Raw genomic sequence first — 13,863 nt, 5'->3', positions numbered from 1 at the left:
GTGAATTGATTTGCCATTAATTCTCCTCGACTTGTTTAGTTGTAAACATTTACTTACACTTGTTTATGTAAGAATGCAAGGAATCTGGAAAAATTCACCTGCACTGTTCAGTACCAGGTATTTATCTGAGTCACACTGGTTGGATTTTTGGCTAAATATGTCCTTGATCGATTTTAGGTCAGTGAATCAGATCGAATCAGATCGTTTAAAATGAACCAATATTGACTATGAATCAGATCAATAACCGCAATCTATGAAATGAATCAAATAGTTAATTTGTAAGAATAAAAGTCTTTAACAACAGAAACAAGGAACAGTGACTGGGTATTAGAGATTTATAAATTATATCAATCGGCTGCTGGTATCCTCACTCAGGACCAGCGTTCTGCTCCGACAGAAGGTTTGGAAGCTAACATCTCACTGGCTTTGTCTGAACCAATAAATCAGTTTCTATTCTTTCCTCACACATGAGCGGACTAAAACACACAACATCTTCCCATTAGGGTCCAGTATTACATGAATTGAACACTGAACTGGCAGAAACAGAAAACATGAAGAAGAGAACTAACCAGCTCCTGTAGTCCAGATGAATTAGTGTTTCCACATCCTCACTTAACCATCTTTACTTTAGAGACATTTATCAATATTTTCATGGTTTGTGTTTCCTCAGAGCGGCCATTTGGACAGTTTCTGGGACCATTGATGTGGGACTCCTGCATCACTTGGGGTGCGTTCACACTGACAGGTTTAGTCTTAGATTGATCATCACTGGACTGGAGTTTGTAATCCAGGTGTGAATGCACAATTCTAAACCAACCTCACCAAATGACAAACCTCCTCTGAAGCTGTCTGTCTTTTACCAACACTTACCAGTTCACTTTACAACTCTCAGGAAAACAGTAATTAATTTAAGATATCTGTCAACGTTTCAAGAAGTTGTTTTTTGCTGCTTAGGTCTGTGAAAATCTGTGGACTTTCAGTGATTGTGTCACTATACGGTTTAAGTTTACTCTTTTACAAAAACTTTACTGTTCCTAAGTGTTGCTGAAACTGATTTTGATATCAGCACTGCTTCTGTCACTTTAAAAGTCATTCTGACTTTATGTACATTTTTCATGAGGAATGACTCACCTAAAAATATAAAAATGGCCTTCAAAAATGCAATGAGTTCCTCGTTGATTTCACTAAAAATATGCAATTGTTAAAAAAAAAAAACAGAAAAAAACACATAAATCACATTTATAAAATCAGTTGCATTACATTACATATTCATTTACTTTCTAGCAAACACCTGACAAAACACCTTGTGAAGGTGTTGGGAAAAGGAACTGCAATAAATGATTACAGTAAGAGTAGATTAGAATATAATAGAATGGAATATAGATTTTATTGTCATTGTGACATCCAGAAAGTGTCATTCAGTCGCATATTTATAAAAGTAAAGAACACAACACAATGTTATAACCTAATAAGGCAAGTTTAACACAACGCAAAAAAGACTACCCTCATACTAGATCACTTGTTGCACATTTTTCGTTTCAGTTCCCCTCTTGTGTGTGTGTGTGTGTGCTCATGTTTGTTGAGTGTGGTGTTGGTTGTAGTCTGTTTGTTTTCTGATTGCTCTGTACCGCCGTCCTGAAGGTAACAGTTCAAGAGCGTGTCCTTGGTGTGATGTGTACTTGAGTATGTGTTGGCCCCTCTTGAAACGGCGGGAGCTGTTCTGTTCAAGTAGAGAGGGGAGTGGACAACCAATGATCTTCTGGGCCCAGTCTATGAACCCTTTGAAGGACTTTTTTCTGATCAGCGTTCTGGTCAGAAACCCCACTGCTGGTGAACCCTACGCCGATACAGTAGGTCAGTATACCGGTAGAAGGACAGCAGGAGTCTCTGACAGATTTTGTTCTTCTTCTGCACTCTGAGGAAGTAGAGTCTCTTTGCTTTTTTTGCACCTCAGATGTGTTTGTGCTCCAAGTCAGGCTTTTCTCAATCGGGATTTCTGTTGAGTGACGAGCCCCACCAGTGTGGTGTCCTCTGCATACTTCACGATGGTGTTACTGTGGTAGGTGGGGACACAGTCATGACTATAGAGAGTAGAACTGGAAGCTAAGCACAGTCCTGTGGAGAGCCAGTGAAGGTGAAGGTTTGTAGATGTGTGTTGGCCAATTCTAACTCTTGACTGCAGTTCGAGAGAAAACTTTGATTCACATGTAGATGGCAAGTGGGAAACACAAGATTTAAAGAAGTAGTAGGAGTCTATGAAAAGCATCTGAACGTAGCTCCCCATCTAGGTGGAATAGAGCTGCATAAAAGGGGTGTGGCTACGGTGACTGTGGTGTCCGCTGTAAACAAACTGATGAGTCAAAGAAGTTCATTTTTAGATGATGTTTTTTTAATAAATTAAACCCACAAAGTCACATTGCAAAAGCTTCTATGATTCATTAAATCTCAGATTATGCATTAAAACACGCCTGTGCTCTTATTTTGAAAGAGGCAGCTTCGGTGCTTCTATGAGGGTGTAGTTAATGAAGTCAAACAAAAGAAGGACGCGCTCATAGAAACGCTCCCTCTGCTAATGTTACCCTATTGTTTCCTTAGATTAGCATGCTCTGAGGAGCCAATTACACCAGGCTGGACGTGTCTTGACTCATTCTGGCTTCAGCATCTGTTTCTTCTGTAGCTTAGTCAGAATGCTCATGTGCTGGTTAGGGGTTGGAGGAAGGCCGTCGAGTGTCCGTGCAGCTCGTGGTTGGTTGAAGCTGAAAGGAGATAACTCCAGAAGCTAGAACAGCTCTGCTGTCAGACCTAAAATAACCACGTCAGGATGAAATATGATGTAACCAAAGTAAAGGAAGTGAAGCAACGGTGCTCAAGTAGCGACTTGAAGACAGTTCATCATTGTTCCCCTCAGGCACCACCCAGGGCACACATAGGAGAGGTGGGGATGGAGACGCTTCGCCTTGACTGAGTTCATGTGTGGAGCTGCTGCATAACTGCAGAGAAAACACTCACAATTACACTTATGTAACCTCCCAGACCAGAAAGAAATGCAGATTTGGAGCCATCCCTTTTGGGGTTTTGACTGAGCTTTGATTGTGAAACATGAATTTGGACAAATACCAAGTCAAAGCTTCGTTACTTTTCGTTTTATAACATTGTGTAAAGCATGCAATGGGATTTTAAAGTGATAAATCTGCATTAACCCTCATGGGACAGACTGGATTTGAGCTTTTACAGTTTACACAAAATACTGTCTAAACTGTCCTGTACTGCAAAAGTCGTAGACATGAGGAGTCATCAACAAACTGGATTTCCTGTTTTTAGCCATCAGTGGGTGCGGACACTTCCTTGTTTTTGCTATTTGCATAAAAATCATTGTTTCCACAACAACAACACAAACATAGAGAGAAAAACAATAGAAAAGATTAGGTTTTACTGAAGGTGGTGTTTGTGACACAGTGGAGGAAAGGGCAGGTCTGAAACAGAAGATCCACAGAAAAAGCAGAAAACTTCAAAGTCACGGAGGAATCCAAGACTCATTCTGGTTTTATGGAAACGTGTGCACGCCTTATCTAAAGAATGCTTGAGGTGTGCACATTCTTATGGCAACATTGTTCCTGCTGTTTGTGCTGACATGGTTCTTGCGCTTAGACATTGATAATTGGCTGCTGGTTTGAGATTAAAAAGATTTTGTCTTTTTACCTCAGGCTACACTTGATCAAACTCTGCGCACGTCTTCCACCAAAACCAGGAGACTGTGGGCTTTAGATGCTTCCATTTTACGGGGTTTGAACATGAACTGCTGTTCATAAAGTGTAACAGAAGAGATAGAATCAAAGTCTTATTTAATATTTCAAAACAAGTGCTGCCCATCAAATGCTCAAGGGGTAATCTTTTGCTTCATCTGCTAAGAGATCCTGGACTGGTACTAGACTGGTGCTAAACTGGTACTGAACTGGTGCTGGACTTATGCTGGACTGCTGCTGGACTTGTCCTGGGCTGGTACGGGACTGGTGCTGGACTGATGTTAAGCTGGTGCTGGACCGTGCTGGACTGGTGCGACACTGTTGCTGGACTACTGATATACTGGTGCTGGACTGGTACTGGACCAGGGATAAACTGGTACTGAACCGGTGCTGGACTGGTACTAGACTGGTGCTAAACTGATACTGGGCTGGATGCTGAACTGGTACTGGACTGGAAATAGACTGGTACTGGATCGGTGCTGGAGTGGTACTGGACTGATGTTAAACTGGTACTGGACCAGTGCAGAACTGGTACTAGACTGCTGCTTAACTGGTACCGGACTGGTGTTAAACTGGTGCTGGACTGGTGCTGAACTGATACTGGACTGGTGCTAAATCTGTGCTGGACTGGTACTGGACTGGAACTGGACCAAGGATAAACTGGTGCTGGACTGGTGCTAATCTGGTGCTGGACTGGTGCTGGACCGGTCCTGGACTGGTGCTAATTCGGTGCTGGACTAGTGCTGGCAGGTCTCGTTGGATGTGGGTTTATGCTGAAACCAGGGATTACTTTGAGAATCTCATCTGCTGCGTGTTTTTCCATGTTGGGTCAAACCAGGTGAAATGACTTACTCAGCCCTGTGGTGTTGCTTGTAAGAGCAGATCTGAAAAAGCTCTGTCAGGTATGAAAGGCTGTCAAACTTTCTTTTAAAGCTTTTCTGTTTTTTTACAGATGTTTTCCATCCTTTTGTGTGTTAATCTTGAGCTTTCCAACAAAAACGATCCAAAGCTTTAAGTCAATCTCGGAAACGTCAGTTTTATGTGTCGAGTGTATTTTGTCTGAGGACGCTGTGGGGCTGATAGGGAGAAAGTCAGGGCGATTTTCACAGAGAGGATAGGAAAACAAAGGAGACATGGATGGTGAGGGGAAAAGGAAGTCTAAGCATTTCTCAAGGAGGTGAGATCATGTTTGTTTGGAGCAGTGCAGGATGATGAATCCTCTAATTAACACAGGAGAGCAAAAAGCTGTTATTTACTGTCAACTGAAAACACTGAAACTTCATATAATATTAGACTAACAGGCACTATATGAAGGACGTACTCAGTCAACATGAGAGGAAAGATTAGTGGCTCTATATTTGTCTCTTGGAAAGGCCTTGACACATACCACACACATACATCTCCACAACACTTTGTGTCACCAGGAGATTCATCCTCCTGTCATTACTGTGATCCCTCTGTAGCCTAGTCACAAGAACGTGATGGTCATCAACACCTTTGTGGTCAAGAAAGGAGCAGACAAACGACCAGCTGAGAGGGAAACACTGACAGAAACATCACTCCTGGTTCCATATGAAGATCCACTGGTGACGTCCGACGTCTGACTGCCGCACGGCGTCCATGAGCTGCCACAAAGGGGGCTGTTTGACAGTAGTTTATTTGTCTTTAGGCAGGTGAGTCAATACATCCCACCTGTGCAAACTACACTCACAAACATGTGCAGGTGTGCTGCAGACATCAGTCAGCTAACATTGGTTTAATTTTTGTCACTTTATTTTTTTTGGTTCTCTTTTCTTTCGTTGAAATATTCAGAACACTTATTTTGTTTGTAATTCCACAATGTTCAAAACATGTTAAAGAAAATAATTATCACTATTAGAGGTCTGAATATGGATGACGTAACACAGACTGCTTGCTAAAGCAATTAAATGTTTAGGTTTCTAAATCCCTGCTGTTCCATTACTATTGTGCTGCATCCTGCAGAGCATCCTGCAGCTGGAGGATCCTGCAATGAGTCCAGCCTGCATCCCCCAGAGGACACATCCAGTCCTACACCGTGACTTCATGCTAACACAAACAGTATTTCCTTTGCAGTGAAATGACTTTAACAGGAATACAACAGTTGTGATGCACTGCAGCCACAATAGAACCTCTAACAATCACTGCTGACTCTGGATCTGCAGATCTCAGAAAGAGCTCCCTCTGTGACAAAGCTACACTTTCCACGTTGTTTCTCAATGCCAAGTTGACTTCCTTTCATACTTCCAGTGACCTTTCAGGTTGTGCAGTTTTCTTTTGTGGCCATTGTTTGTGAATGGCTGTGGTTAGCTGCTCTTGAAATGACACCAGGGTGATAAAGACTCTGAAAGCAGCTCGAAAAAATGCTGCTCAACTTCTAATCGGTGTCAAGAGCACTCCTGCTGTCAGCTCGGGCTTCTGTTGAAACTGTTTACTCTAAGACATCCAGCTTTACATACCATCCAGATGAGCTGAAAGGGTAAAAGGACAATATGTCAGTCTGATTATCATCTCACAGACTGGGCTGTCTTTCAGGCAGAAGGTATTTTTAAAGAATGACTCAAAGAGAAGACAATTCCTTTTTAAAAATGTGCAATCAAGCAACCAGTAGAAATTGTCCCTAATATATTGTAACTACAAATGTAACCAAAGTTTATGAATCTGCAATTGAAAAAAAAAATGGTAAAACTTTTGTAATTCACAAAAAGTAGCTTCACTCATTAGCTGTTTTTCACGTGTTCAAACAGCGCCACTCCCTGGACAACCTCTGACAGCATTTTATTCAGCTGAGCTCATTCTCCCTGAGGGCCAACATGCAGAAATCATCCAGCAAGAAAACACTGAACAAAGTCACCTTAGTTTACAATTAAATATGTTTCATTTACTGATATTAATTCACAAATAAAACTCAGGCTGAGGAAATAAATAGCAACTTGGCCTTTATTTCATGATTGACTTTATGTTTTCTAATCAACAAAATCACAAAAACAAAGACATTTCTCCAAGTGTTTGCTTAAAAAAAAAAGTTGTGCACTTTTTTGTCATTAAGAACATTTTATTAATTTGAATACAACTATAACAAGAATATTAACTATAATAATAATTATGCTATACGGTGATGCACTTTTGCCTCACACTGAGAAGGCCTTGGTTCAAATCCCAACTGGACCTTATTGTGTGGAGTTTACATGCTGTCCTCGTGCATGCATGGGTTTTTTCCAGGCACTCTGTTTTTTTTCCCACAGTCCAAAATAGGTTAATTAGTTACTCTAAATTGCCGCTTTGTGTGGAAGTGTGTGTGGGGGGGTTGTGTGGCCTGTGACAGGCTGGAGACCTGTCCAGTGTGTACCCCGCCTTCACCCAACAGTAGCTAGGACAGGCGCAACCCTGTGACCCCAAAAGGGATAAGCGGGTTAGAAGATGGGTGGAAAAATAACAACAATTATGATAATATTACAAACAGTATTCTCATGAGTTGTAAATCTTGAAAAATTATTAGAAAGATAAAAACAGCAAAAATGTGTTAAAATGTTGTATATTAGTTGTTGAAATAGTTTAACCAAAATAAAACCTTTTTGTTCCTTCAAACATGTCATGATTTTGGCATTTTATGTTTTCATGCCAGCTTGTCAGAATCTGTGTTCCTCTGTGAGTTTTGCACTGGGCTGTTTTTAGAACAAACAAAATATTTAGGGCTATCATTTTATTTATTTATTTATTTTTGTTAACTCCTGAAACGAGGGGTTTTATTTATCCAAATGACATTGTATGGAAGTTGATTTGTGATACTTAAATTTAAAAATATCGTTTCTTTAAACGGTTCTCCACTCCCCAAATTTGCTAAATTCTTCTTCTTTTTTTTTGTATGTTAGACATTACAAAGCATGACATTGGATATGTATACGTGTGAAGACAAAATCAATTCAATTTAAGGATTAACAAAAGAGAAAAGCAGAAAAAATAAAAATACAAAATAAATGTAAATGTAAATAACATTAAAATACTTGTTCTAACTATACTCAGAAATCTAAATTAAATTGGGAGGAATCAATATCTAAAAAATTCCAACCAAGATTATCCATAAAATAAAGGGTAAGGAAATATCCCAACAGTCCATGTAAACAGACAAACAATGTAAAAGTTTTGTGGCATTCTTATCTTTTCTAGAGATTTACAAAAAAGATACAAGTCATTTTTAAAGAACAAAAAATTCGGACTCTCTTTCAAAAATCGACATTTATGAATAAAAAACTTACTAAAAATTACCAAATTGTTGAACAAAAATTAAATTTTCTTTTCTTTATCAATACAACCAAATTGTATATTAGGATACGTGAATAATGGAATTGCATTTTTTGTTGAAAGCCATATATATAAATCACACCAAGCTTTAGGGCGGTTAAAAAAGCCGCCTTAAAAAAGTACACTTCCAGTTTCAACAGCCTTTTTTTGGCGCTGTTTTGAAATTTTTTCGAAATATTTACCAACGAAGAAGACAGACAACCAATAGTTTTCAGCGTTCACAGAAATCTCCGCCCTCTGAGCGTCCCGCGTTAACTTTAAAGATCGTCTATTTAAAAAAGACGCATCACCCCAGCGGAGCTAGCCCTGTTAACAAACAACTTATACATAAAAGAAAACATGAGCCCAGAAGCGAACTCAACATTTTAGCAGGAAAATCAAGTGAATACTTGTATTATTTTTTTATTTTAAAGAGACTGTCACCAACTAAGCTTTTTTTCCTCTTCTTGTTTGACATTCAGTGTCTGAGTGATACATCTTTTCTTGTGTGGTTTGCTTCATGCTCATTTATTCGTGGTAACATGTCAACATGGTTTGTCCTGTCACTGGTAAGGTAACAAAAACAAACGTGTTCATTTACTTCTAGAGCTCACAGAAGCAGAAGAATATGGCGGGGGTCATTCGGCGGCTGGACGAAACGGTGGTGAACCGCATCGCTGCGGGAGAAGTGATCCAGCGTCCCGCTAACGCGGTGAAGGAAATGATTGAAAACTGGTGATTGCTTTTTCTATATGATGAAACTCTACAGGTGTTTAGACTGAGTTCCATATATTATGGATATACATTTACATTATGTATGCTTTCTGTCTCAGTTTAGATGCAAAGTCCACCAACATTCAGGTGACAGTGAAAGACGGTGGATTGAAGTTGCTGCAGATTCAGGACAATGGGACTGGAATCAGAGTGAGTTCAGTTTCCGGTTTAATCAGGACAGGTGTGCCACAGGGCGCTGTACCACTATCCTCACCTTTACCTTGAAGGCCTGAGGATCAGTGTCAGTAAATGGATTGAGATTCTTTAATTCTTTTTTTATCGAATCAGTTTATTCACCCAAATTAATTTGTTTACAAAAATAAATAAATAAAACTTAGAACCCAACCAATGTACTCACATGGACATCAGCAAATGTTATTCTTCTATAGAAACCTTCAGTGTGAAGATGAAATCCATCAATTTTCCTCTTCATACTGGAGTGACTCAATAACACTGTTTCTAAATTCTCCTTCAGAAAGAAGACATGGAGATCGTCTGTGAAAGATTCACCACCAGCAAGCTTCAGACCTTTGAGGACCTTTCATCCATTGCAACCTATGGATTCCGAGGAGAGGTGAGGTGATGTGAGGAGCGGGAAGCTCCTGGATGGGTCTTCATCTCCTCTGTGCTCTGCAGGCTCTCGCTAGTATCAGCCATGTTGCTCACGTGACCATCACCACCAAGACAGCTGATGCCAAGTGTGCCTACAGGTACTCCCACCAGAGAATCTGGCTGTATAACTTTACTGCAATAAAGTTACAGTAACTTCTGCTTTACACAGAGCCAGCTACAGAGACGGAAAACTCAAAGACCCCCCCAAACCGTGTGCTGGGAACCAGGGGACCCAAATTGTGGTCAGTTCCTGGAGAGAAGCAACCAAACGCTGAACAGCACCAATGCTGACAAAACACTGATGTGATCATCTGCAGGTGGAGGACCTTTTCTACAATGTGTCCACCAGGAGGAAAGCCCTGAAGAGCCCCGGTGACGAGTACTCCCGGATCGTGGAGGTGGTCAGCAGGTCTGAACTGGAAACATCATAAATGTGAAATTGAACTGCACAGGCTCAGAGTTCTGTGTTTCTGAAAGGTACGCCATCCACAACTCTGGAAAGAGTTTGACGGTGAAAAAGGTGAGTCGTACTGTCAGACCAATGCAGGGTGGAGATCTTCTATGAGAATGAAATGATTCTAACATATTTTCTGATTGCTATCTTCAGCAGGGGGAGACTGTGGCCGATGTGAGGACGCTGCCCAACGCGTCTGTGGTCGACAACATCCGCAGTGTTTTTGGAAATGCCGTCAGCAGGTAGTCCTGCGTGCTGGGCTCTGCGGTCATGTGACTTCAGCTGCGTGACCATCTGCATGTTTCCAGAGAGCTGATCGAAGTCGGCTGTGAAGATGCGAAGCTGGCTTTTAAGATGAACGGCTACATCTCAAACGCAAACTACTCTGTGAAGAAATACGTCCTCGTCCTGTTCATCAACCGTACGTCGTCTCGTACATGCCAACAGGGTAAGGTAACCATCGTTGATGTATCAAGAGGATGTTTTCTGTGATGCTGCAGATCGTCTGGTGGAGTCCAGTGCTCTGAAAAAAGCTGTGGAGACGGTTTATGCTGCGTACCTTCCAAAGAAGACACATCCTTTCCTGTACCTCAGGTAAACAGAAGGTCTGCGACCACGTTCTCCTCTCTGCTGGGGTATTAAGAGTTCTCATCCTGTGCTCTGGTGACTGTCACAGTTTGGAAATCTCACCTCAGAACGTAGATGTGAACGTTCACCCCACAAAGCACGAGGTGCATTTCCTGCACGAGGACAGCGTCATTGAGAGCATTCAGAAGCACATCGACAGCAAACTTCTGGGCTTCAACTCCTCCCGGACCTTCTTCACTCAGGTATGTCATGACGGCACCCCCCACTGTTCCTTTCATTATTATCTGCAGAAGATCAAATCTAGATACTTTATGGTTCTCAGACGTTGCTGCCGGGTCCACTGAAGACCTCCACCTCCTCGGCTGAACCTTCTGAGCGAGTCTACGCTCACCAGATGGTGAGAACCGACTGTCGCTCACAGAAACTGGACGCCTTCCTTCAGCCGAAGGAGAAGCCCCCGCCGGAGCCTGAGGCTGCCAGTGTCAGGCAGGCGGAGAGCAGCCCCCTCCAGCAGCACAGGGGGGAGATGGAGGACTTAGAAGATGCAGAGATGCTGGAGGAGATGCTGGAGGATGTGCAGGAAGCTCCAACTCAGAAAGGCCAGGAGGAGTCCAGCGCTGCAGCTCAGGAAGTTCAGAGGTGATCAGCAAATTGTATTTCCATAAAATAGAAAAGGAGCTGCAATTAAAATGAATGCAAACAATTAATAATCTGACTGAAACACAAACTTTATCCTGAAAATCACAAACAAAAGTCTTTGGAAACGTGCAGAGGACTTAAATGTTCAGGCATTTGGGATTTCGCTGACAATTTTAGGAAAAATAAATCTTATTAGAGCTGAAACATGAGGAAGTGTGATGTTTCACAGAAGAGCTCTGGTTTCCATGATTTAGCTGTAGAACAATCTAAAATAAAGAAAAATCCAACCGTTTTATAGAAAGAAGCAGAAGCAGCTGATCTGCAAATGTTTAAAAGACAAATTAATCTGTTAAACTGATAGTTTTGGGTGTAAAGACAAATGCAAAATTATTTTTGAATATAATAGATATTAAATAGGACAAACTCTTTGACAAACTGATACAGTTTGTATTTCTTTCAAACTACTAAAGAATCTCTACAAACATCCTAAATTATAAATCTATTTAAATAATTTCCTTTAAAATAGCAAAAAATGTGAATTTTAAACTTTAGGGCAAAATATTTCCATCCATTATCAGCAGAATAGGTTGTTAAATCAACAATAATGAGGGAAATAAACTGTAAATTCAAAAGATTTGAGGGACACCAATTGAAATGTCAGATTAACATTAACACATTATTGTATATTTAGTTTCAAACCCATTACGGGTATAAAAAATATTGTTTGTTCAACAGCTTTTCATAAATCTGTAATTACACTTGACAACAGAATGAATCACTTTCCCAGAATTCTCTGGTTTTCTGCTCCATGAGCTTCTGTCAGGAATTAGGATTTAGTTTTCAGAAGTCCTTTACAAGTCTGATCACGACACCTGAGCAGGTCTGAACGTGGGCTGCAGGTAAATATGAAAAGCAAAGCTCTTGTTCATCAGAAGCAGAGAAGTTTTGAGATGTTGTTTGATGCGTCAGCAGTTTTTTTCTATGTGGTTTCCCCTCAAGATGAAAGTCTTGGACATTAAAAACTACTTTTTTTCGTTTTAGGTTGACTCTAAGTGAATGTACTCTGCTAAGGGGATACCCTGCTTTAGTATTTCAGGCTTTTGGAGGCTTCTTGCTGATCCATCTTCACTGAAAACGTCCCTCACATTAAACATTAAACTCAGTGAATGAGAAAAACAGGAACATTTTCCAGACTTTTGCTGGGTTTTTCCTGAATGCTTCAGAGTTATTTTCTCTGTTGTGACGACGGTTTGTGTTGTGAGGCAGGAAACGACAGAGAAAAGAGGAGGAGAAGAAGAAGGAGGAGGAGAAGAAGGAGGAGGACTTGACAGCTGCATCCACACCCAAGAGGAGGGTGGTGAAGTTGATCAGTGTGAAGGAGCTGAGGGCGGAGATTTCTGAGAACACACACAAAGGTAAGACGTCTCCGAGCGTTTTGTGTCCTTCACGAGAAGTTGTGCAAACACACACACACACCCCTCCTCCTGGATTTCCTGCTGCTCCAGGGCACCAAATAAGTTCACGTCCGTAATGTGGATTACATAATATTGTTACCACGACAACCCAACAGCACCAGCTTTGAGTGCGTCTCTGTGTTGCAGGTCTGCAGGAGATGCTGCAGAACCACTCGTTCGTGGGCTGCGTCAACCCCCAGTGGACTTTGATCCAGCACCACACCAAGCTGTACCTGCTGAACACCACCAAGCTCAGGTCTGGCTTCAGAGAACTCCGTCCTCACCTGCCTGTTCACGTCTGACTTTTCCTGTTTCTGTTCCAGCCAGGAGCTCTTCTACCAGATCCTCATCTATGACTTTGGGAACCTGGGCGTTCTCAGGCTGTCTGTAGGTAGAGAGTCAGAGGAGAACTTGGAGCGACAAGAACCCGTTCAGGTCTCATCAGTAGCTGTCCTTTCAGACTCCAGCTCCTCTGTACGACCTGGCCATGCTGGCCCTGGACTCTGAGGAGAGCGGCTGGACCGAAGAGGATGGTCCAAAGGAAGGCCTGGCTCAGTACATCGTGGACTTTCTGAAGAAGAAAGCTGAGATGCTAGAGGATTACTTCTCCATGGAGATAGACCAGGTGATTTTTTTTTTTTTTAATTTTAAATCTCCCATTTTTTATGGAAGGAATTTGTTGTGCACACTAACCGCTAGTGTCCACTGCAGGAGGGAAACCTGACAGGGCTGCCGCTGCTCCTCGACAGATACACCCCCATTCTGGAGGGCCTCCCCATGTTCATCCTGCGCCTCGCTACGGAGGTGAGACCTCTGAAAGTTCCTCTGGAAACTAGAAACGTTTTTTGAGTGTTGGTGTCGTTCAGGTGAACTGGGACAGTGAAAGGGACTGCTTCCGAGACTTCAGCAAGGAGTGCAGCATGTTCTACTCCATCAGGAAACAGTTCATTCTGGAGGCGGAGCCAGAGCAGGTAGGGGGAGTGGCTTCTGGGATTTCTGTCAAACGCTGTGATATGGAGTCCTGGTTCTGATGTTTCAGGAGGCTGAGGGGAACTCGTGGCGTTGGAAAGTCGAGCACGTCATCTGCAAAGCGCTGCGGACACTGTTCAGTCCTCCTAAGAGGTTCAGCGAGGACGGCGCCGTGCTGCAGATCGCAAACCTGCCGGACCTTTTCAAAGTTTTCGAGCGGTGCTGAAGCTGGTGGACCCAAATGGGAGAAAAACTTCATGCTGCTGTGATTCTGATGTACATTTTTTTTTGCTATAAATAAAGTTAAACATTTGTTAAATGAGGTGATGAT

The 13,863-nt window shown here is 41.9% G+C and overlaps 1 protein-coding gene across 2 annotated transcripts; it reads left to right on the top strand.

The window, feature by feature from the left end:
- Nucleotides 1-8,291: 8,291 nt before the first annotated feature.
- Nucleotides 8,292-13,851, top strand: mlh1 (mutL homolog 1, colon cancer, nonpolyposis type 2 (E. coli)). Of its 2 annotated transcripts, XM_024297980.2 has the most exons (20): nt 8,292-8,444; nt 8,650-8,777; nt 8,876-8,966; nt 9,292-9,390; nt 9,453-9,526; nt 9,598-9,670; nt 9,746-9,837; nt 9,906-9,948; nt 10,036-10,124; nt 10,191-10,303; nt 10,383-10,476; nt 10,559-10,712; nt 10,793-11,109; nt 12,376-12,524; nt 12,711-12,819; nt 12,887-12,950; nt 13,024-13,188; nt 13,275-13,367; nt 13,430-13,534; nt 13,603-13,851. In XM_024297980.2, exons 2-20 carry the CDS (start codon nt 8,671-8,673, stop codon nt 13,756-13,758), a joined length of 2,187 nt encoding a protein of 728 aa, XP_024153748.1. In that variant the 5' UTR covers nt 8,292-8,444; nt 8,650-8,670; the 3' UTR covers nt 13,759-13,851. The 2 variants fall into 2 exon arrangements, with proteins under 2 accessions (XP_024153748.1, XP_036071318.1); XM_036215425.1 differs by lacking the exon at nt 8,292-8,444 and having other exon boundaries at nt 8,553-8,777.
- Nucleotides 13,852-13,863: the final 12 nt, after the last annotated feature.

Source organism: Oryzias melastigma, linkage group LG15 (genome assembly GCF_002922805.2).
Source record: "Oryzias melastigma strain HK-1 linkage group LG15, ASM292280v2, whole genome shotgun sequence".
NCBI lineage: Eukaryota > Metazoa > Chordata > Actinopteri > Beloniformes > Adrianichthyidae > Oryzias > Oryzias melastigma.
The sequence above is the reverse complement of the archived record's forward strand: the minus strand, read 5'-3'. Positions and strand labels throughout refer to the sequence as shown.

Bases quoted from the DNA above. Each gene is read 5' to 3' on its own strand.
- mlh1 (XM_024297980.2), top strand. From the start codon at position 8,671: ATGGCGGGGGTCATTCGGCGGCTGGACGAAACGGTGGTGAACCGCATC. The intron at 9,671-9,745 runs GTCAGTTCCTGG...GATCATCTGCAG, and splicing joins ACCAGGGGACCCAAATTGTG to GTGGAGGACCTTTTCTACAA. The intron at 9,949-10,035 runs GTGAGTCGTACT...TGCTATCTTCAG, and splicing joins AGAGTTTGACGGTGAAAAAG to CAGGGGGAGACTGTGGCCGA.